Below are 24,377 nucleotides of genomic sequence, written 5' to 3' on the forward strand. Positions count from 1 at the left end.
TTTGTCTACAAAAATATCGTAAGGATTCCCTCTAATCTTACAGTATTTATCCCTTTATTTATGCCTTCTTCATTAACATTCAATTTATCTCTCCTGCATTACTCCATAGTTCTCTCGTAACTTCTACATGCATCGATAGTTGCCGTAGTATCGTCCGAAAATTGTTGTACAGTCTAACACCTAAAGTGGGCCACCTTCAATTATACCCAAAATTTTCAATTTCTGATTCCTGCGTTGATATTACAAAATACCCCATGTCTTCAACTAGGATTTATATATGATGATGACGAAATTAAGGTCCCGTGATGAATGACGACGGTCGAGTGTCTTACCATGGATATCATGGGGTTTTGAGGAATGGTAGCATGCATGAAGTGGTGTGATGCTACTTGATTGCTCTTGAGTCACCACCACTCATGAACACTAGTTATCTTCTATTAATTTATTTGTGATAGTTGAACACTACGTTTGCCCCTTGTGCACCATTTATGGGGACTTTCCTACAACGAATTTTCGGCACTTGATAAGAAAAGTGAATTGTATTTTAGTGAAGACGAAGACAGAACTAAAAGAGTAATTTTAGTGTATACTATATAACTTTTATTTAAACTTGGATTTTCATTGTTGATGATTGAGAAATTTAATTTTTTAGGAGCAATTGGATAAAAGATGAAGTCGAAAGAGTAAATCTTACCGAGTAAGTGCCTAATTGGCTTTCTCTTTCCCGGCTATTTAAAAATGATGCAACTTTAATCTGTTAATTAAAGTACATTAGCCATTGATTTCTTACCCCATAGACATGGCATCCATCTAGCACAAGTGTTGGACCATCCAGTAGTTTGGCCTATTGGAGAGGATTCGTGCACCTTTTAAATGGAAGATATTACGTAAAACGAAGGTACTATAAATATGAGGTTTTATACTCTACCTCTCCTTTTAGATAATAATATCGTACTTGTGATTCATTTAAAACCCGAAGCATCACCTATTCGCTTTTGAATGGTAAAAAGTTCACAAGTCTCTTACAAAATACGAAGTACTTCTAAAGATTTATTTGATCATTTACATTTAATTAAAATACTAGTTTAGGGCCCGTGCAAAGTTGCACGGGCGTGTATAGATTGTATATATAATTTTTTTTGTAAATTCTTAAATTTACAACATTGTTTTGGTTTCTTATTTGAGGTAATTGATTTCCCATATGTTACATGAAAATTATATACTTGACAATTATAATTACAAATAAAATACTTTTATAACAGTATAATCTACATATTTAAATTATAGTATTAATTTTTTTTTTTTCAAAATAACATTAGTATTAAGAGAGTATTAATTGTAAAAACATAGTTACACTCTTATTGTATATTATGCTTACACCCGTCGTATCTCATATCTTTGATTAGTGCATGCATATGCCGAAATGTTTACACCTATGTTGAAGCATGTTAATAATTTCAAATATCGGCAAAATTTACCATATAGGATAAGTTTTGAAATGTTTGCACAAAAATTAAAATTGAAATGAGGACAAAATAAAAAGTAGAATTACGAATTAAGTCAAAACAATATCAGTTAACGTATACACTTGAAAACTTGGCATAAGAGAAAATAACGCTTATGAGTTACACATTATGATATCTCTATAAATTATTTTCTATTTGATATAGTAATCAGTATATGTAAATGATCATACTAAAACCTCTTTGAGCTTTTGAAATTATTTTACGACCCGTTAATCGCAAAACATATTTGGTCTTTATGTCCCATAACATTACTCGTGTCTCATATATTTTGATGTACACATTCAAAAGTCATAAACTAAGTTGAATTTATTTTCTAGTTTCAAGGTATTCAATATTTGACTGGTAGAAATTGGTATAAAATCAATTTGAAAATCAATTTGAGGTTCATTTTTGTTAACATGGTGGGCTCATTTCATAGTCAATATTAGTCGTGTATGAGTTAGTAGATATAAATTTGATGATCGTTGTGGCCATTTGATTAGTGGGCTAATGAATTCTGGTAAAATTGTGCTTAGTATGAGGTGAGTATTTAGGCGAAAAATTTAAAAAGATATTTATGTTTTGTGTTTTATTATTTATAAGAAATAAGAAATAAGAAATTGATCACTTTTATCAATAAATGTAAGTAGAATATAGACTGGTAAACGTGACCAATTTATAAGAAATAGTGAACATTATGTGTAAAAATGATTATTTTTTTTTTTTTAAGTAGTCACTGTTAGTAACAAAATAGTGGTAACTTTTAATATCAAAAGCTAAATTTTTACCATAAAATGGTCATTTTTATGTGGTCTCACCATATTAGGGTATCATATCATAGTATAATTTGTGATTGAGAATTAGGTCATTGACACTCTAGAGTGTAAGCCCCTTATTCATGTTCGCTAACGTTAAATATACATCCAATAAAAACTCTCTAATGCATACCCTTTAATCCTTTATTAATGTTTAAACAATGTCAACCTACTCATAATCAAATTTCATTCGTATAAATTGCATTAACTAATAAAAAAATTTGAGGGAGATCGGAGATAGTCTCTAAAGAAGTTATTGATATAACATTGTAATCATTTATCGTTTTCATTACCATTGTATAATTATATTGTTAATCATGACTTGAAACGACTCTTTAACTTTCTATATATTCTTATAATAAGTGTACTCGTTTTATTTTTAAACATGTTTTCATCTGTTTTATTGCCCGTGGTACTGTTTTATATTATAGTTATAAAATAAGCTCATAATAAATTTATTATGAGACCTTCTCTAAAAACATTTACCCAATGCTTCTCAAATTGAATTTGTTAGTTGTTAGATTGTTCAATTTACTCGTGTAAGGAAAGGGGAGATGCTATAATAACATGATAATCGAAGATCGGCAACAGAATATTAAGTTCATAGTAAAAAAATTTAATCAAGATACTATGGCAATTGTTATTGTTTTATTAATTAGTATAGATAGTTAGATTGAAAGTTATGAACACTTCAACATGACTGGCCACTTTAATAAATAGCTATTCACACCGGTTTAAAAACGTAAAAGGAATGATTTTAAGACTAACAATTATCTAAATTGCATGATTAAACAATATTTTCAAATCAAGTAAAAACATGATGCTTAAAAAATTTAAATTCATGCCATCAAACAATTGTATATACTATATAGGATATGAAAATTATTTAAAAAAAAACCACCAAATTCTAAAATTAATTATGATATTATGGAGACCTTAAAATATAGAGAAGTTAGTAAAAACAACAATAAAATATGGTGGTATAAATTTTATGTTAACAACATAAATAAATTTTATATATTGCGCTATTTAGTTAGTGAGCCTATTTTTAAGGAATCCTAAAATCCATGTTAAATGTGAAGTGAGGTTTTGGAGGGAAAAAAAATATGTTATGGTTGTTATTTTATTATTATATTATATTATATTATATTATATTATATTATATTATATTATATTATATTATATAGATAGATAGATTTTTGACTATCAACATCCTCGAACTTGAATCTCCCCACTTTCTAATACACACCCTCCCAATACGCGGGAGTTCGATTCCGCGGCATATACCCTAGTCTCTTTCACACCTCACACATAATCCCCAATTTTCCCCCAAATCAATTTAATTAGGGTTTCATTCCTTCGTCAATTAACTTCGATGATCAGAGATGAACGTAGAAGGAATTCAGCGGAAATTAGAAGGATGGATAAAGGATCAAACTTCGAGATTTCCGAAACTTCAAATTCCCCATTTTTCATGGGTTAGGGTTAGAGTGAAGTGGCCGCCATGGTCGACTGATCGAGAACATCGTAAGAAGGTTCAAGAGGAATACGAGCGTCGTCGTAAGCAGCTTCATGATCTTTGTTCTGCTGTTAAAGCGGAATCCTTAGCTGATTTGCAGGATATTTTGTGTTGTATGGTTTTATCTGAGTGTGTTTATAAGGTAAATTTGATCGTAATCATGTTAATGTTACTAATTTGTTGTTGATTGATTATTTGCTGGTTTCGGGTTTTGGTGGAGTAAAGCAAAATGACTGATTAAAGCGGAATCTTTAGTGAATTTACAGGATACATTTTGTTGTGTGGTGTTATTGAGTGTGTCTATAAGGTAATTTTGATTGTAATGATGTTAAAGTTAGTAAATTGTTGCTGGTTTTAGTAGCGTGATTGTTTGTTTTTTTTATTATTGTGTTGTTGTGGTGCAAAATTATGTGTTGGTTTCGGGTTATGATGCAAGAGTGAAATAGCAAAATAACTTGTTAAAGCGGAATCTTTAGCGAATTTGCTGGATATATTGTGTCGTATGGTTTTACCTGTAATGATGGGAAAGGTACTAAATTGATGTTGATTTTACTAGTGTAGTTGATTGTTGTGTGATTATTGTGTTGTGGTGGTGGAAAATTGTCTTATGTGGTACCCTATTTCAAGTTATTTTTCCCATTTTCAATGGAGTCGATAATGAGTTATTCTTGGGTTTTGGATTATGTTGTGTTAAGGCAAATGACTCACTAAACTGTGTGCACGTTTTAATTATTGTGGATTGACAGTCACTTGATGCATTTTTGGGCAAAATTTTGATTATGAGTCATCTGGAAACATCTTTGTGCATTAACTAACTGTTAAGATTATGCACACCAAATTCCTTATCCCACCTTTTGCAGAAGCCATTGAGACATTGGAGTAACATTGTTGTTGTATGATAGTATGGAAGCTGATCATGGTTAACTATTTGTATTGAGTTGATAATATTTGAGCCCGATGATTGATTTTCCTGGAAGTTTTGCCTAACAATGCGTTTATATAGTCATAGTATGCAAATGATGGAACCTTTTTGATTGGGAGATGGTAAAAATGCACTTTTTTTTTTTTCTGTGATAGAAAGCTAAAAAAAGTTGTGATTTTTTGCGGATAATATGCGACCACTGTGACCTTGTTTATTAGAAGATGGTTAAAGTGCATTTGTTTAGGAATGTTGCATCAGCTGTTTGAATCAGCTTACTTTTTGGTATATATTTTCCGCCTTTGTTGTAATTTGGATGTCTCAAGTTTAATTTTATTGAGCATTTGTTACTCTGTAAATTGGTTGAAGACGCTGATTGCTTGTTGATATCATCAATAACAGAGGCCTGCAGCAGAGCTAATCCGATCTGTTAACAAGTTCAAAGCTGATTTTGGGGGACAAGTCGTTTGCTTGGAGCGAGTTCAGCCTTCTCTAGACCATGTTCCTCACAGGTTCAGTACTCTTGATTTATTGATGGTGTCCTATGAATCCTCCTCTGATTATGAATTTTCCCTTATGTTCTCGTGTTTGTTTGTTTGTATGTAGATATTTGTTAGCTGAAGCAGGTGATACTTTGTTTGCTTCCTTTGTTGGGACAAAAGAGTACAAGTATGTGCTGTAGACATTTCTTCGCTTGGCCATCTTGCCTTTCGATGTATACAGTTTGAATATTTACTTTCTATTGTTGAAATTAGGGATATGATGGCTGATGCTAATATATTTCAAGGAGCGCTATTTCACGAGAATGAGATGGAAGATGTGGAAGAAGCAGAAATTTCTGACTTGAACATAACCAATGGCCTGAAGGGAAATGTAGAAACTCGTTCAAAGACACCTGAAATAAAAGCTAAGCAGATGAAGCATAAACTGAAGCCTGCAGCTCACAGAGTAAGATGAAGTCTGTATGTTTGATTGATTTAATAATGCTAATAATTCCTTTTATGGTGTAGCTGCATTGACAAAAGATGATTAGTCTTTTGTTTAGACTCTCTGGTGATAAACATTGATTACAGGGGTTCATGGCTCGTGCAAAAGGAATACCAGCATTGGAGCTGTATAGGCTTGCTCAGAAAAAGAAACGAAAACTCGTTTTATGTGGACATTCACTCGGTGGAGCGGTGAGGCTAACTGAATCTATTTTTTTGATACTGGATTATGATTCTTACCTTTGTTGTCAGACACAAGTATGGCTTACTTGTCTGTGCTTGATAATAGGTAGCAGCACTAGCCACACTTGCCATATTAAGAGTCATTGCGGCATCTTCTCCTGTGAAAGAAAATGAAAAATTTCAAGTCAAATGTATTACATTCTCCCAGCCCCCAGTTGGGAATGCGGCTCTTAGAGAGTGAGTAATTACTGACTAGAACACATAAGTACATATATATTAAATTTGTTTCCGGCAAGGTTTAATGGACAAGAGGCTCAAGCAAGTTTGTTCCTTCCATCTTTCAGTTACGTGATTCGCAAAGGATGGCATCAATATTTTAAGACCTACTGTATTCCAGAAGATATAATTCCCCGAGTTCTATCACCAGCTTATTTTGATCATTACAATGCACAGACTTCTTCTTTTGATGGTGGCGTTGTTACTTCAAACGATAATCAAGGGGATGGTGGGGTGAATTTGAAGGATGGAAAGCTAAAAGAATATCAAGGAGAAAAACTGAAAGACAATGGTGGAGAGCAGTTGGTTCTTGGTGTAGGCCCTGTGCAGATTCCATTTTGGAGGCTGTCCCGGCTTATTCCCTTAGATGGAATTAGGAAACATTTACTTGTCCAGAAAGGAAACCATCCTGTTAAACCATCCTCTTTAGCTAATTCCGAATCTGCAACATCCTCATCAACTAATAATGTTGCAGCCCCACAGTCTTTAGAAATTGAAGAGGGGTCTGATGTTGTTTCTCTTAAACCAATACCCAAAATTGATGTTGAGGTGCCAGCTTCTGATAGTACAGCAAAATCAGCTGAGAAAAGCGGCAAATTAGAAGGGACTAGAACGTCTTGGAGTCAAATACCTTATTTGCCTTCATATGTTCCTTTTGGCGAGGTAACTAATTTTGTTTTATTTGTTTTTTAGTTCTGATGTGATTAGATGCATTCTACTAAAACTCGAAATCTTCAAATTCAGCTCTATTTGTTGGGTACATCATCGGTGGAATCTTTATCTGACGCGGAGTATTCCAAGCTGACATCGGTATGCAGCCTTTTTTTTCTCCACCCCCACTCTTCCCTTTAGATACAATTTTAAACTATTGGCCTAAATAGGCTATGAATTACCAAATTCTTTGAATGTCCTTCGACTCAGATATGTATGGGAGATACATGGCAATCTCTAGGAATGAACTTTACCTTAGTAATGATAGAAGGTCTATGCAATGTTGTAAACTAAAAGTTTCTGAAAAGGATTGTGGCATATTATATTTGGACATGCTATAGTCGAAACATGGCAAATGTTTTTGTGTGGATAGGATAGCTTTTATATGTAGTTGCATTATTCTTATGAAAACGAACGTGGTTAGAAGCTGCAATATTCATAACTTGCGAGGTTAGCGATCCACTAGTGAGTAGTGATACCATTCACTTTCACGATTGTGTAACATTAACTGAAAAAAAACTATGAAGTTGTTAATTACTTAATTTGTTGAGCCAATTCTGTTTTAGCTACTTAGCTATGTGGTCTGCGTAGTGCGTATCATGAGCTGTATACACTAGAGTATCTGTTACCCACACCTCATGTAAACCCTGGATTCCTGGAATCATGGCTCAAATATCTTTAACATTAGATATTTGAATATGTGGTAATTTTCAACAATGTTACTGTATGTACGTATTAGTTGGCGGTTGGCCATCGAATATCTCGAGTTCTCAGTGATGAAATTTCATTTTTTGCGCTGGCACCTGAGTTTTCTTTTTACATGATCTTTACTGAAAGTATGACTCGAATCTGTTAGTAGAGATTCTTATGTGTTGACTCCACACTTTCTCAAGTTTGTTTGTTTCAATTCGGGAATTTGAAGTTGTGTCTTTCTTACTATTCTAGGTTATGTTGCCTTTTTCCTTTTTCGATTGTTTAAAATCAACTTTTGGCGCATTTTTAAAATTCTCAGTTTGTTTGCTTTCTTCTGGCAAAGATATTTTCAGGTCAAATCTGTGTTTGCTGAACTGAGAGAACGTTTCCAATCACATTCAATGAGGACCTATAGATCTAGATTTCAGAGGTATGATGTTAGAACTAGGTTTATCCTGCAGCACTTCTATCAGTTACCAGGGCTTTGCATTATGTCTCTTTTTCTATCTTGCCCAGTTTTCTGTTTCTGCGGTTGTTTATCTAGTCGTGTAAAGTTATAATCAATTAGTTTGTTCTCTATAAATTTTAGGGCTTTTTGTTAGGTGTTACCTTACACTTAGACCATTTACTTCGGCACTACGTTTTATTCATTTGCTTTATGCAACTTTTTGTTTTCAAAAATTGGTTGGAATACTACCAAATGAGTGATGAGTGATTTTGGCCAATTCATCCTATTTCCCAATTAACATCATATTTTCTTCTCGCTTTCTCTGATTTGTCTTCTTTCCTTTCCAGATTTTAAAGATACTAAAAGGTTGCATAAAACTAAACGAAAGGTAGTGCCACACTAATATGGCCTAAATGTAAGGTGGCATCCAATGAGAAAACCTAAATTCTATCGTCAAAGATTATTACATCTTCCTGTATAAGACTATAAGTTCACATAACTGACTGTTTATCTGCAAAGTTTATTTAGGATGGAGTTTATTTATGCATGTAGTTTTATCGATGCCAAATTATATATTGACCCAGGCATTCTGTTTCCGTTGGTGGAGTTCAGCTATAATTGTTCTCTTCGCTGTGCAGTATTTACGATCTGTGCATGACCGATAATCCTGCATCTTTTCTTGGAATGGAGAATCTACAGCAATTTCCTCATTTACAACAATGGCTTGGGCTATCAATTGCGGGAACAGTTGAGCTTGGCCATATTGTAGAATCTCCATCAATTTGTACAGCTACTTCAATTGCTCCACTTGGGTGGAGTAGTACACCTGGTGAAAAAAATGCAGACCCTTTGAAAGTTGATATTACAGGCCATGGACTCCATATGTGTACTCTAGTTCAGGCACAAATTAATGGTAACTGGTAATGCTCACTCCCTTTACATTTTCAAGTGTTACAATATCTATCAAGCTATTGTTTCAAGTACACATAAATTGATAGGTTGACCCTAAACTCTTAGACGATGATATGAAAGAGCATAGACTTGAGAAACAGCGATTTACCGAGGACTATGTGATTTGTCATCTAAAAAGATATATATATTGGCAGAATTGTTTCTATTTGATATAGTGAAGGCTCATTATTGTTACTTCCTCCATCCCATTTAGGCATTTATATCGTCCCCATTTGACGTGGTGATCAATTGTTGTCATCTTCCGAACATCAAATTCTGTAATGAAAATATGTAGAAGTATCATGTAAAATTTGACTTATTTTATTTTAATAAATAACAATTCCATTTTATGACTTTCGGAAAGTTGAATCTAATGTATATTATGAGTTAATATTGATCAAGGTTGACATTGGTTGACATTCCAAGTCAAATGTGGATAATATTAATTGGACACTAGAGGCCTGTTATGTCGGAAGTCCTTCATTTTCTGATCTAAAGCATTTGAATTTTCATATTTCAGGTGTTCTACAGCAGGTGAGTCCCTTCCTTCTGAGCCCACATACTCAGCGAGTGAGCAACACCCAGAATTGCAGAAAATGAGAATCTTAATTGGATCTCCATTGAAAAACCCTCCCAAGCATCCGCTTGTCACAGATGTGCTACTTCCTGTGTTTCCTTCCATTGACTCCGAATCCATAAATCTTAAGGCACATCAAATTTTGGGATCACTGTCCAATAATAATTTTCTACAGCCTCCAGGGTTGAGTAATTTTACTGTATACTGTACTACCGACTTCACCACTGTTTCGAAACAGGTTGATGTTAGAACTCGTAGGGTGCGATTTGTGGGGCTTGAGGTACTTTTGACATCTTAAATCTATGATTTATGATATTCATATTTGGCCTATCTTTCTTAAATAAAGGTTGATTTATGATTGCTAGGGTGCTGGTAAAACATCCCTTTTCAAGGCCATCTTAAATAAAGGCAGACCTCTGACTCCCACAGAGATCGAGAATGTACCAGTAGAAACAGATATGAAAGAAAGTATTGTCAGCGGTTTGTGCTACATGGACTCGGTCGGAGTAAATTTACAGGTTTGCTGTCTGCTGGATACGATTTTCCCAACTTGTGATGATTTATGGGGTCTGCTCTATGCTTATAACATGTGTGATTGTTTTCTTTTGGCTGTATTGTTTATAGGACCCATGGTATTTAATGTGCTTGTAGCCTTGTACCATCATGGGATTTTGGATTGTTTAAATACACTCAGAATTGTTTGGAAATATTTAAAATCTAGTACCCCCTCCATCCTATTTTTTTTTCTTGTTTTTTTAATCAAAGTCCGAAAATTTGGTTGATTTCTTTTTATGAGATAAAATCTCCTTTTTCTTTGTGTCCTATGTCTTTTCCAATTTTTTGTCCGTTGTCCCATTTTTTCGTGGGAGCTGGCCGAGGATTTAAATTTTCTTTGCTTTCTGGATTAGGAGCTGAGTGCAGAGGCCTCTCGTTTTAGAGACGAATTATGGATGGGTATCCGGGATCTTGGTAGGAAGATAGATTTACTTGTTCTGGTTCATAATCTTGCCCACCAAATTCCTCGATCTAGTGACCCAAAATTTCATCAACGGCCTGCCCTTGCTTTCTTACTGGATGAGGCTAAATCACTTGGTATTCCTTGGGTCCTTGCTATAACAAATAAATTTGCTGTAAGTGCACACCAACAAAGAGCTGCAATTGATGCTGTGTTGAAAGCATATCAAGCTTCCCCCAGTAACACAGAGATAGTCAACTCTTGTCCTTATGTAATTCATACATCAGGCAACTCTTATGCTTCACTGTCCAGTGTTGGAGCCCGAGAAGTGACAGATAGAGGAATGGTTCCTCATGGTCTTGTTCTAGGTCCAATAAATTTTGTGCGCCGACCTTTCCAGAGAAAAGCCACTATTCTTCCTGTGGAGGGTGTTGATTCTTTGTGTAAGCTTGTTCACCGTGAGCTCCGGAACAAGGAGGAGAACTCTTTTGAGGTATGTATATTGTATATACTTTGAAACTTATCTGATAAATGTAAAATCACATATCTTGAATGATAATATTATTTCCTTTTCTTGATATATGTGGAGGCAGAGGCCTATTATTCAGTTAAGGTAGAAAGCAGTATAGGACGAGAACTCAAGGGTTACTACTCTAGATGCCCCTTTCAAGTTCCAAGGCAGCTTTTACGAAATCCTCACAAGAACTTTGCCCTCTAGACAAGTTTAATAAGAATATAGTTCTGTTTTCTTCCCAATCTCTGCCTATATTTAGTGAGGGTGTGAACAACTAAGTGAAAATAAAATAATCTGATAAACTCCCAACGATTACTTTATCACCTTGAAGAAGCCTAAATCTCCAAGTTTTGTATCAGACTAATATATATCATAGCCTGCGTGTATTGTGGAAACAAAATATGTTTTGTCCTATATTCTATCGGCTAAGAGACCAAGCAAAGTGTCTCTAGTAGTTACATTGCGCTTACTTGCCTTTTCGAGTTGCACAGTGGGAAAAATTTGAAGAGAAGGGAAGGGGAGGGGAGGGGAAGGGAAGGGAAGAAACTATGCTACATTGTGACTCTATATACTTTTGGTGCAATATAAGTATGTTTTCCTCATTATCTGTCTGTTATTGGGTTGGACGTTAACACTGCATTTTTGGTTGAAGGAATTAGCAAGAGATAGGCTACTGCTTGAACTCCAAAGAGATCTAGGGAACGGAGGTGCTAAGAAGGGAGATGCACAAGACAACGAAAACTCCTTGTCGGCTGCAACCGTGGGTGCCTCCTTGGGAGCTGGTTTGGGAATAGTGTTAGCAGTTGTCATGGGCGCTGCTTCTGCCCTGAGAAAACCATGACACCCATGCCGATATTCATCCCACCATATATTCGCCATCCTGGGATCTCTGTACATAGTCTTCCTAGTCAAAATTAGTTGGTTGTGTCTAGCTCTTCTTTTTCTCGTGGTTGTCCCTTCATTTATTCATTTGTTCATGCATTTAGAGCCACTATGTGCTTATGAATTCGTAATTAAATTATGAGTTTTTTTTTTCTTTTTTGTAAAGTATAATTATAATTAATTAATTACTATTATAGTGAAAAGCAAAGGGAACCCTTCCTTCAGTATGCAGACGCTTGCTTTATTAGATTGTGAATTTATTCATTTTTCCGCCTGCAAAGTTAATAAAAATTGCTTATGAAACCAGTATGGCCGTTATCTAAGTAGCACTAAAACGGACACGGACACGGATATGACACAGACACGTGACACGGCATCCATGAAATTTAGGACACGGGACACGTTATTTAAATTTAATAAAATATGTATTTTATATTTATAAATGTTCGGTTTTATTTTTATAAAAGTATTTGATATTAAATTTAAATAAGTGAAGGTAAAATTTGCCCTTAATTATAATTCATTTTCATTTACCATCCAAATGCATCTTCTAATCGATCTCTTTCGACAGCCCATTTCTCGTTTAAAGAACATCATTCACCCCTAATGATGTCCAAATGTCATGGACACGCGTCGGACACGGCCCAAATACCTTGGACACGCGCCAGACACGTGCCCGAATAAATGTTGAAAGTTAGACATGGCTTTATAGGTGTCTGACACGTTTCAGCGTGTGTCCGAGGAGTGTCAGTGTCCGACACGGGACGGCTGACTAGGAGGAGTGTCCGTGCTACCTAGGCCGTCATATGAGATAGATATGCTCGGGAATGACATAATGTGGCCTGGTTGAGCCACGGGGGTGGCCTGATCCTGTTAATTCACCCCTCTGAAATGGCAGGATCTGAAGATTTCGTTTAAATTTTTCTGCAAAGTTTGGCCATCTGGAAGTTGTACCCTGGTCCCTTGAAGACATCTGATAAAATCGGTACGAAACAGAGAAGTGGTACCCTGAAGTGAACGAACTGAAAATGCAAGCGACAATTGGTTCTCATATAATTAGCTCGTCTCTCGTAAGTCGTAACATGGTAGAGCGGACTAAAGAATCAAGGGTATAAGTGAACGAACATGAGCTACACAGTTTGTCTCATGTAAAACTGTTGTATGGTACAACATAACGACTACTGTTATCCTTGAATGACGTCTATAACATAAGATGAGACGGTTGTACTTGGTATGACGATCTTTTATTGAGAGACAAAGATGTTTAATGCAAGCCTTTTCATTTCATTCGCATCTTTTTCTGTATTATGTACAGATTACATGATTAATGGGATTTAAACATGTCAGTTTTATATACACAAGTCATTAAGTCAATCACAGGAGTAGTGTGCCTTTGATCTTAGAGGTAAGATCCCTTATATAGCTAGTTGTTAATTTTTCCAAAGCTCCTTTGAAATGGTATAACATCACGGATATCTGATATTCCGGTAGCCATAAGAACTACAAGGTCGAAGTTGAGGCTGAAACCAGCATGTTTAGCAGTCCCATATCGACGAAGATCCAAGTACCATTCGTATTGATCCTTTGACAGTCCTTGTTCCTCTATTCTGTTATTCATAACAACATAGCGATCAATGACAAGTACGTGTTTAGGAAAATCTACTCGCAAGACAGTGTGTTCTTTGGATGATTAGAAAATAGCATATCTGTGTTTTTATCTTAAAAATAAAGAATGGCTGTTTGTTGCCTTGTTGGCAAGTAGGAAATGCAATCAGAGATCAGATTACCTTATGTTGAGCATTTTGATGCGTTCCTCGTTCTGACTCCCTCGAATCACTGCTCCTACCTTTGGCACAATGACATCGAATGCAGCTACTGTCTTTCCATCATCGTTCTGACGAACATAGAAAGGCTTTACTTCTTTGGGATGATCATATATAATAACTGGTTTTTTGTAGACTTCATCAGCCAAATAGCTGCAAACAAGCGAATAATTACGTTCATAACATCTTAAGCTGAAGTAAATTGCAATGATCGGAAGTGAAGACCGTCATAAAACTGCTTTTTACCTTTCATGCTCTTCGGTCAGAGGAACACCCCATTCAACATTTGTAGTGAAATTCTTATCTTTAACCTGTTTCAGGACATCAATGGCTTTGTAATATGAAATCTTCTCAAACTCAGTTGATTGTACTGATTGAAGGCGAAGAGCAATGTTTTGATCAACACGTTTTAGGACAAACTTCATGTCTTCATGACAGTGTTGCATAACCCATTTGCACAGGTGCTTCAAAAGGTCAGTAGCACAGTTCATAGCCTCCTGCAAAAATGAGAATTGCGTCGAGAATTGCATTGAATAACTTTTACAGTTTACTTGACAACTATGAATATGAATATACCTCAAGCTCAGCAAAAGCCATCTCAGCTTCAACCGTCCACATCTCAGAAACATGTCGCGTGGACTGAGAAGTCGAAGCCTTAAACCTAGGGCCGAAAGAGTAAACATTACCAAGGGCACATGCATAACTCTCAAGATGAAGCCTTCCTGAAACCGTCAGAAAAGCTTGGCAAGAAAAGAAGTCGTCCAAGAAGTTAAGTCTATCAGGCTTGATCAATGCATTTGCCTTTGCTTTCTCCCTCTTTTCTTCCGCTTCCAGCTCTAAGGCCAGCTCGTTTGTTTTCTTATGATCTTGAACTGCTGCTAGTAAGGCTTCTCTGTTGCTGTCAGTTCTTTTGAGCTCTTCGATTCGATTGATCTTCTCCTTTAGAGAGGCCTTGATTGACTCAAGGCTAACACCGCTTGCCTTGGTTGACGTTTCCTCCTCTGTCGCCTTATTACTTAGAAGTGTTGTGACTTGGAATTTGTTACTAAATTCATCGGAATCTGTGGTGGTGATGATTGGCACTTGTACGTAAAGGAAGCCGTTGTTCTGGAAGAAGGTGTGAGTTCCATGGGTAAGTTCATGTCGGATTCTTGCCATTGAAGCGACCTAGACACCCACAAAAGCCACAAAACAGATTATTATCAGATCTCCCTCAACACATTAATTTATATGAGACGGTCTCACATTTGACTCAAACCCATTAATTATGTAGTCAAATGACGAATACATAAGGATTTGGGTTGGTCTCAAACATGAGGCTGTCCAAAATCGTAAGGTATGATGTAGACCGTTGTAGTTCTAGGTCGGAAATGAGCCCAATTCCTCAGAGTGTGCAAAGGGAGCCTTTTCTTGGACAAAGGATATTTTTCATGATCTTCAACTACACCAAGATGTAATACTTTCTCCGCTTTAAGCTCGATCGTGTGCTTTCCGGATGTGGTGGCCTGTTGTATTACTCCTTCAACCAAAATACAAGTTCCACTAGGCATGATGCGCCCGGGAGGAGCCAAAGTCGAGTCCACGATGACCTGATAAATCAAAGAATCATTACTTACCAAAGCGCAAATGGTAAAAAACTCGTAATGCAGCTAACAATTCATCAATTTTGAGCATGATAATGTCTCCTCTAATGACTAACGAGGCGAAGTTTAAATGTTTTCAGTGAACTCTCAAATGAAAACATCAGAGTTTTCATACTACAGCTCTGTAGCATAATTAAAATGTAACCTGTTGAGATATGCTCGGATTGTCGCCATGAATATTCAGGGTTTCAGGGTCGATAATCCGAGCATATCTCAACATAACCAAAGTGCTAACATACCAATAACTCGAAATGGTATATTACCTGAAGACTGGCAACACAAGACCCATCACTAACTTGCAAAGTAACAGTAGAAAAAACAGGTTGTTGTTGCACTCTTTGACCGAAACTCAGAGGTGAATCTTTACCCCCATTACCACCACCACCAACACCAAACAGCTTCAAGAAACTCCGGAAAATAGGGACCCGGGTCTGCAAAATTTCAGTACAAGTTACATCCTTATGTTGAGGAGGTTGATCATGATGAGGTTGAGGTTGAATTTGAGGTAATAATGTTTGTGGTTTTCTAACCTCTTTAGAAGACTTAACCCATCCTCCAACCACAACTCTTTCTCCAACCAATGCAAAACCGCCATCGTCGCGGTTGAGCAAGGTTTTTAGGACTGCCCTTTTGGTGTACTTGGAGTTTTGGATGTTGGGTTTGGGTAATTGGTGTAATAATTGTTCTTCTTGTGAATGTTGTGTTGCCACATTTTTAGCATTTGTTGCCTCTTCTTTAGGTGCCATTATTAATTTTGTCGTGAGGGTTATCAAGTGCGCAAAGAAGGTAGCGGGAAATGGGTAATTATGAATTTATGATTTAAGTGATTATGATGTTTGTTATGAGATTGTAAGAGGCTTTATATGGGTGTAGGGGAAATGCTTTACTTGGGAAAGTTGATGATGAAGAAAGAAATATAATTTGTTCTAATTTAATAGGATAATTAATTAATTATACTATATTTTTATTATTTTTAATAGGGAAATTTAATGGAAGGAAAAGGAATGTGGAACAGTAGAAGTGTACAAGTTACTTGTAGTTTTGGGAGTTGGGAAATTAAGGAAGCAGAGAAGAGATGTGAAGGTTTAGTATATCTTTGAATATGGTTAATCATTTGGAAAACGGAGGGAATTTGTTTTCCTTCTATCTTGGCTTTCCCTAAATGGATTTGCACATGTGAAACCTTCTATTTCAGTTTTCATGTTATTTGTATTATTTTTGGCATATTTGCAATGATTGGTTATTTTGTTTAAGACAAGGAAACTTGTAAAAAAACCACTACCTTTTTATCGTGTATGCATCAAGTAAATCTTTAAGATTGTCCCAGTCCAGACCGAAGTTCTAAAAGGTAAATTCGATGGACCAAAAACCGCACCTAAAAAGATCGTCTCAGACCCAACCGAACCCAAAAGTGCGAGTTGGCCTAGCCCAGCCAACCATGCTTGTGGGCCAAGTTTTAGCCGGCCTGCGAGCCCATAAACCTGGCAAAGCTGAGCCGCCCCAATATATAAGGCATGATCGAGATCCGAAATTGTCAGACCCAAAAGCCGAAGTGACGTGGGCTAGACCCAGACCCTGCGTGACCAAAATCCGAAATTGACCCGAAACCCAAAATGACCCGATGCTGCCGAAATGCATGGTAGAACCGAAATGATCCGACCCTGTTAACCCGATCTAATTGACCCATTTACCACCTGCACGCCCCTTGCTACGGATCAAGCCGACCAGACCCGACCCATGATCGGGCCCGTGCCGGCCAGCCCACTGACCCGCACTTCCAAAGCTTTGCATTTGACCGGGAAAAAACGCATTGATGTCGGTGCACGAACAAATTGCCCCTCGTTTTCAATAGTGTCATCAAGGCAATCAACTAATCACTAATAATCAATCACAAACCCACACTACTCCTCCCTCACTTCACTCACTTTCCTTTACTGCACACAACAAGTTAACTATCAGATCTTTCATTTTAATGAAAAGGGTAATTTCTCATTTTAATTAAAGTTTCCATTTTTATGTTTCCCATTTTTCAGTTGCATTTTCTTAATTCGTGGATCTGTGTTTTATTTCATTTCAATCCCATTTTCTGCAATTTTACAACTGAATTATTACTGCTTGTTATCTTCATTTTTGATTTATTGTAATTGGGTTCGTTAATTAATTAGTTTCCTTAATTGATTTTTCTTCTGTATTTGATTTGGTAATTTATCTCACTTTTTATGGTGATTTCATGGTTCTTAGATGGGTTTCTAATCGTACCGAAGAGGTCTTAGCCTGGTCGTTTTCCCCTTATAGTGTACTAGCCTTGTGCGTCATTTGACACCAAGAAAAAATGGGTAGGCAGTGTAATGATTTTTGAGTACATTAGTACATACCGGGTGTATCACATCATCGTATATTCAGCCAAAGAGAATTTTGAGGTTGGCAGCAATTTCTGTAAATAACTAAGCACCATCTAAGTAGGATAAAACGGAAACTTTTAATTGGTTAGGGTGTGGTCAGTAAATTTTCTTTTAGAATTGTCGAGTTTTTCACATTAGTAGAAAATTGCTAATTTGCGACTGTTATTTGCATCCGACCTCAAATAAGATGCTAAAACTGCAATTAGTGCTAGCCTGCTAGGTTTGCAACTTTCAAAAGTTATTTTCTGATTTACCAACTAAGCAACAGTTGTAAGGAGGGCAAATTTGTGATTGAGCATTGCATCCGACAACAAATTTGACGTTGAACGAAGCTGTTATTTGTGACAACTCAAAGATTAGTCTCAATTTGAGACTAGTAGAGTAACTGATGCGATGTAGTTGCAGTCTTGCAGATGTAGGACGAATATTTGCATCTGATTATGAATTGGATGCTGAAAGTGTGAATTAGTTGCCACTTTTGAAACTACCCCAGTGTTGGAAGTTGATTAGCAACTACGGAGTAATAGATTAAGAGCTGCTAAGTAGTCTTGTTTTTGCAACTTGTCTCTGTGCTACAGATACCCTGTCTTCTCCATCAACCACCAAAATGTAACCAAAGGTGGATTCTCGGAATCACTATTTTCTATATTTAATGATTTTCATTATATATGGAGTATATGATGTATCTGTCTAATTTCATTCTCTCTTCTTTCATTTAGTAATGTAACTCTTGGATCTAGACTTTGAATTGCTGTTTTTCGTCTTTTGAGCTTTTCTTGATTGCTTTGTGTGATTTGTTTTGCCTACAAACTTGATTATGAAATCATTTACTTATGCTTGCAATCTAATTTCCTCTCTAGTTATGGCTATGTTCAATGCTCAATGTCTCTTGTTTGTCGAATAAGGACAGTGAATAGATTGATATAAACTGTTTTTTTTTTCTGATCCTTTGTAGTAAGCGAGTTTTTGTCAAATTTGTATAGTTTTTTATCTATGATTCTGGATGATGATTTTGTACTTGTAGAGTTTGTGAGCACATTCTGTAACTTGACTGCGTCAAAAATGAATTTATGTTAGGATTTTATGTTTTACAATTTCCTTTTTAATTGTGACTATGCTGTCTGACGGTTTTAGGATTGTGGGATTCTTCATGGGGTACTAAATTTATCTTTTGATATTAATAACTGGGTTTTTAATAATTTGGATGCTATAATCTTGTTATATCTGGTTGTGTTTGATCTTCCACTCATGTTTGATGGATATTTCTTTGTTGGGTTTCAGTGAAAAATCAAGGTTTTGGTTGAGGCTGTATTTTAAAGATGATGGGACGTTCGCCCCTTTTGCGTGGTGTGACTTTGAGGCCTGAAAACTTGGGGCAACATGCTCTAGCAATGATTGGGAATGTGTGTTTCAGCATCTTTGTGGTGGGGGTTTTGATTTTCACCTTTATTGCCGCTACCTACGAACCTGAGGATCCCCTTTTCCATCCATCCGATAAAATATCCACATTCCTCACGTCGACCTCAAATGCCACTTTTGGGGCTGATGTCACTGTTGCAAAAACGGGTGAGGATTTCATGGCCGCAAATCAAACAGCTTTCAACACTTTCATCAACATTACTGATGTTGCTGATAACACTGAGCTGGCAGCTAGTGCTACTACTGAATGTGAAGGCGATGTTGGCAAACCCATTGATTGTAGGGACCCTGAAGTTTTCCATACCATGATGAGGGCAGCTATTGAAAAGTTCAAGGATATCCATTTTTACCGGTTTGGGAAGCCAATCCGTGGGTCAGATGATACAAATTGTGATATGGCATGGCGGTTTAGACCCAAAGAAGGGAAGACAGCATCACTCTATAAGGACTATCGAAGATTTGTGGTTTCCAAGTCCGAGAATTGTTCTTTGAGTGTGACTGATATCGGGGATTACCATAGTGGAGTGAATGCACGGAAGAGGAAGCCAAAGAAGCAAGGGGTCTTTGAGAAGGAACCCCAAAAAGGTGATGTTGCTTCTTTACCGGTAGTTGGGGAGCTAGTCAATGATAGCCTTCCTATTGTCGAATCAGAAGCTGCCTTTCAGAATGGAAAGTATTTGTTCTACTCGGGAGGTGGAGATCGATGCAAGAGCATGAACCACTATCTTTGGAGTTTCTTGTGTGCCCTTGGAGAAGCTCAATATCTTAATCGTACTTTAATCATGGACTTGAGCTTATGTCTATCGTCTATGTACACCAAAACCGGGCAAAACGAGGAAGGCAAAGATTTTAGGTTTTACTTCGATTTCGAGCATTTAAAAGAGGCGGCCTCGGTGTTGGATCAAGTCCAGTTTTGGACAGATTGGAACAAATGGGAGAGGAAAGACGGACTCTCCCTTCATCTGGTTGAAGATTTTAGAACTACACCTGTGAAACTCAAGGATGTGAGAGATACTCTAATCATAAGAAAGTTCGGGATTGTAGAACCTGACAATTACTGGTATAGGGTGTGTGAAGGTGAGGCGGAATCGGTTATTCAAAGACCATGGCACATGCTGTGGAAGTCAAGAAGGCTGATGGACATTGTTTCAGCGATTGCAGCAAGGTTGAACTGGGATTATGATGCTGTTCATGTCGTGAGAGGCGAGAAGGCAATGAACAAAGAAATGTGGCCTAATCTTGACCGAGACACTTCCCCCAATGCCCTTTTGACCACTCTTAAGGACAAGATCGAAGAAGGGAGAAACCTGTATATTGCCACAGACGAGCATGACACATCATTCTTCGACCCGTTAAAAGACAAGTACACCACTCATTTCCTAGACGAGTATAGAGATTTATGGGCCGAAAACAGTGAGTGGAACTCGGATACCACCAAGCTTAATAATGGGGCTCCGGTTGAGTTTGATGGGTACATGAAGATATCGGTTGACACAGAAGTTTTCTTGAGAGGGAAAAAGCAGGTCGAGACGTTTAATGACTTGACTAAGGATTGCAAAGATGGGGTAAACACTTGTAGCTCTTCCTCTAGCTAGTCGTCAATCTACAGGTTATTTTTTTGTAATATCGTCGTACTCTTTTAGTCATTTGTTTATCGAACCTGAAATTTGTGCCCGTCTTTGCGCCATACCAATGTACGGCTATAGACTATGCTATTTTTAGGGATGTGAAAGAATTTGTGCGATGGCATTCTTGAGTTCCTTGGTAGTCTCGTCATCATCGTATTCGCTATTTAAACCATGAAGGGAAGATGAGATTATATCTTGCAAATTAGCATGATGACTGTTGTCATGCAGACCACAATACGTAATAACAAGCCATGATGACTGTTGTCATGCAGACCACAAATGCGTTGCCCAACGTGCTTGAGAGGTTCGAATGTCCCTATTGTTAGAAATAGGGAAGACTTCGTCTTGGTTGAACCCACCGATAACATAGATTGAATAGTAAGAGCCGTTCCCGTTTCCATAGGAACTAGGAAGCGTCCCACCTAAACCAACACTTATCCATATATGATGGAGACATGAACTCAATCTCAAGACGGTTAAGTCCGGTAAAATTCATGAGAAAACGATGGACAGATAATGTCAGTCCTTCAATACGCGGCAAAGGTAGTACCTCCTGGTTCTTGTTCGTGTTCTTGTGATATCTGAGCAGTTCACAAGGAAACGGACCAGACTGTAGTTGTCGTATCTTGGGAAAAAGGTAAGAGAAGTCGGATGCACGTCTGTAAAGGGTATCTAAGTCTAGTCTGCTTAGGATGTCTACCATTATTTCGGGAGGAAGACGACTACATTGTCGTCGAATCGTCTTATTATCAAGTCTTCTTAATTGCCTTCCCTTCTTCAAACTTGCTCATCCAATTTTGTATAGCCCTTTGTATTATATTTCCCATCTTGATCCACAAGATGCCCTAATTATTGAAAACGTTGATGATTCATATTCTGTTATCAATCTTATATCAATACTAGTACTAGATTTTGTGTCCGTACGTTGCACGGGTATCTAAAATGTTCAGTTTTTAAGTGAGCTTGTAGAAAACGTAAATAGATAGCATTTAGGCGAACTTGTGAAAAACGTAAATAGATAATTATTTTTAACGGAAATGGTAAAATATGTAAGTTCTTGAATGTGAGAAGGGTAAATTCATTTATTTTTAACTGAAGTTGTAAATAATGACTTTGAAAATAAGTGTAGTATCCCGCATATACTTACATATAATTTGAGGCATTATCAATTTCTACTATACTAATTTCATATTAACTTTTAAAGGCAATACAAATATTTATTCTTATCTTATCTCATTTATTACTATATTATTCTCACAATATTTATTCTTATATTATCTCATTTGTTGTTGAGGGCGATGATCCTCTAACAACCCTAGCAATGTCAATAACATTCTCCAATGCTGCCAACCGCGCCACAAGACGATCCTTCTCTTTATTCAAGACAGCGTTTTGCGCATCCGACACCGCAAACATTGCCGTATACTATTCCATCTTCTTCGCGAACTCGTCGTTTTCGCGCTTTAATCTTCTTAATTGATCTACATAATTATGAAAATCTGTAGTGTCAATTTTTTGAGTTGATTTTTGTTGCACATACTCGGTATGTAACTATGTAATATCTTACTACGTATTATAGTAAGTATTTTGTAAATCGAGTCGTGTTTGATAGTGAAAAACATGTAATTTGTCAAGCTAATTAATGATTTACAATGTAGTGTGTGCATACTACGTACAAATTGGTTTTATATACCAAACTATATGATCTATGAAACAATAAAAGACAACAATTGTTAAGAAAAAAGTAAGTTATAGACTGGGTCGACGAAAATACATGCTCATCGTCTGTGTCTGATCTACTGAGCTATAACGAAACGTCACATTTAAATTAACCCTGCATAACAATCTCGCTCATGGTGTAAAAGGTTAAGTATTATCCAATTACGATTCTTGTAAGATTAAACATGCAGATAATTAAGTCTAGAATATGGAGTACCATAACAGAATGGATCTCTTTTCGAAATCAGTTGACTTAGCGTGGTGAGAACCTGTCGAACATTTGAAAAATACAATAGAAATAAATGATAATAGTAATAATCAACACTAAGGCCAGGTGGTATGACGGTGGAAACTTTTGACCAACTTCAAAAAAGATTTCCTGAAAGGATTGTCGAGCACGCTGTTCGTGGAATGCTTCCTAAAGGAAGGGTAAGTAATTCACCTGTGACCTCTGTTCTATATTTTACATTCGTGACAAAATTATGCAAACATTCATATAAATCGTTCACAACCCATCAAATATGGTTATTGTAATTCAAAGTCCAATTCTTTGAATGTTTGTTTAATAAAGTCATTAATTAATCATAAAAATTGCAATTAGTGAAGAAGTTATACAATCATATGGAGTACTGAAATTACCGTTGATTCCACTTTTAGTCTTGTGTCCTCTTCTAAATTGGTTCTTATCAATAACAAACTGATCCACCCCATCCTGTAATCAAATACGTACAAATTTTTATGAGATCAATAACAAAATCATTAGAATTATAAAGTGCACTAAACAAACAAAACTCTTAAGCAAACAATGTATGTAGAAGAGGGTGCATGACAAAAACTATGAAACGTGTAAAAGCTTTACAAAGAGTTACTAATGGTGTTTTAATTTCTAAGATGTATATATAAATAAAATTGTAGAGTTTGCATTATCATAGGTTTTGATTACTATAGGTAATAAGGGTAATAGTGTTTTAAAAAAACTGGATACATATTATATTATCTTCTATATATTTGTTAAGATTGATTTTTTTTGTTTTCAGGATAAAATTTTATTTTTTGTGTATATTATCTTCTATATATTTGTTAAGATTGATTTTTTTTTTCAGGATAAAATTTTATTTTTTGTGTTTTTAAAAACTTGGAGACTACCACGTGTTCTGAAAAAAGCTTCTATTATATATATACTAGATTTAATGCCCGTGCGATGCACGGGCCTCTATGTAATCTTCTATGTAGTATGTGCTTGTATGTAATTGACACCTCGATATATTAACGTAAAAATATTTTTTTATGAATCAACCACATGTCTTAAGGTTAAGTCTAACTCTGATAGTATGGAATGACTGATGAGCACCTGGATATAAGTTCCGAAAATTTGTAACAATAGCTAAGAAACTATACATACAAATTTAGATAATTTTGAGTATTGACGTAAAAAATTAAAATATAACTTATAAACTTTAAAAAATAAGAAAAAGTACGTGTAAAGCTCAGTTGATAAAATAGTACATATAAAACATCAAATGCGTGTTCTTTATTTTTCCACCACTCTAGTAACTTGTGGTATTAGACTCCAAAAGTTAGCCAATATCTCAACTGGAAGTCGGATTACCTCTATTGCTCTATCAACCAAATTTTATGCTTGTAAAATTGTAACTGCTTTCATCTAACATACACTAATGTTTTACTCTTATTCTCACTCATTTTTACAAATACGGTTAGTTTGAGTAAGGCCTTAATCAAAATCAAATTCTTAGAAAAAGCTGTTTTTTTTATTTAATTATGTTTAAGCTGCATACTAAAATACTAAAT

General features: G+C 36.1%; 3 protein-coding genes across 4 annotated transcripts; 2 read left to right on the forward strand and 1 right to left on the reverse strand.

Moving 5' to 3' along the window:
* The first annotated feature begins 3,525 nt into the window (after nucleotides 1–3,525).
* Nucleotides 3,526–12,165, forward strand: LOC141612507 (uncharacterized). Its single transcript, XM_074431308.1, has 14 exons — nucleotides 3,526–3,981; nucleotides 5,161–5,270; nucleotides 5,365–5,427; nucleotides 5,514–5,706; nucleotides 5,832–5,936; nucleotides 6,034–6,164; nucleotides 6,272–6,866; nucleotides 6,948–7,013; nucleotides 7,961–8,037; nucleotides 8,694–8,975; nucleotides 9,527–9,863; nucleotides 9,949–10,101; nucleotides 10,492–11,031; nucleotides 11,705–12,165. The coding sequence occupies exons 1-14, from the start codon at nucleotides 3,706–3,708 to the stop codon at nucleotides 11,891–11,893; spliced, it is 3,117 nt and encodes a 1,038-aa protein (XP_074287409.1). The 5' UTR covers nucleotides 3,526–3,705; the 3' UTR covers nucleotides 11,894–12,165.
* Nucleotides 12,166–13,267: 1,102 nt separating this feature from the next.
* On the reverse strand, nucleotides 13,268–16,231 carry LOC141612514 (asparagine--tRNA ligase, cytoplasmic 2). 2 transcript variants are annotated; one of them, XM_074431330.1, is made up of 7 exons: nucleotides 15,931–16,218; nucleotides 15,664–15,831; nucleotides 15,107–15,346; nucleotides 14,334–14,924; nucleotides 14,004–14,254; nucleotides 13,722–13,910; nucleotides 13,268–13,541 (listed from the first exon to the last, which is right to left on the reverse strand). In XM_074431330.1, exons 1-7 carry the CDS (start codon nucleotides 16,144–16,146, stop codon nucleotides 13,358–13,360), a joined length of 1,839 nt encoding a protein of 612 aa, XP_074287431.1. In that variant the 5' UTR covers nucleotides 16,147–16,218; the 3' UTR covers nucleotides 13,268–13,357. The 2 variants fall into 2 exon arrangements, with proteins under 2 accessions (XP_074287431.1, XP_074287422.1); XM_074431321.1 differs by having other exon boundaries at nucleotides 15,664–16,231.
* A 978-nt stretch (nucleotides 16,232–17,209) lies between these two features.
* Nucleotides 17,210–20,944, forward strand: LOC141612522 (uncharacterized). The gene is made up of 2 exons (XM_074431342.1): nucleotides 17,210–17,381; nucleotides 19,084–20,944. The coding sequence occupies exon 2, from the start codon at nucleotides 19,122–19,124 to the stop codon at nucleotides 20,814–20,816; it is 1,695 nt and encodes a 564-aa protein (XP_074287443.1). The 5' UTR covers nucleotides 17,210–17,381; nucleotides 19,084–19,121; the 3' UTR covers nucleotides 20,817–20,944.
* The last annotated feature ends 3,433 nt before the right edge of the window (nucleotides 20,945–24,377 follow it).

The sequence above is a fragment of the Silene latifolia genome, chromosome 1 (assembly GCF_048544455.1).
Source record: "Silene latifolia isolate original U9 population chromosome 1, ASM4854445v1, whole genome shotgun sequence".
In the NCBI taxonomy this organism is placed as follows: domain Eukaryota; kingdom Viridiplantae; phylum Streptophyta; class Magnoliopsida; order Caryophyllales; family Caryophyllaceae; genus Silene; species Silene latifolia.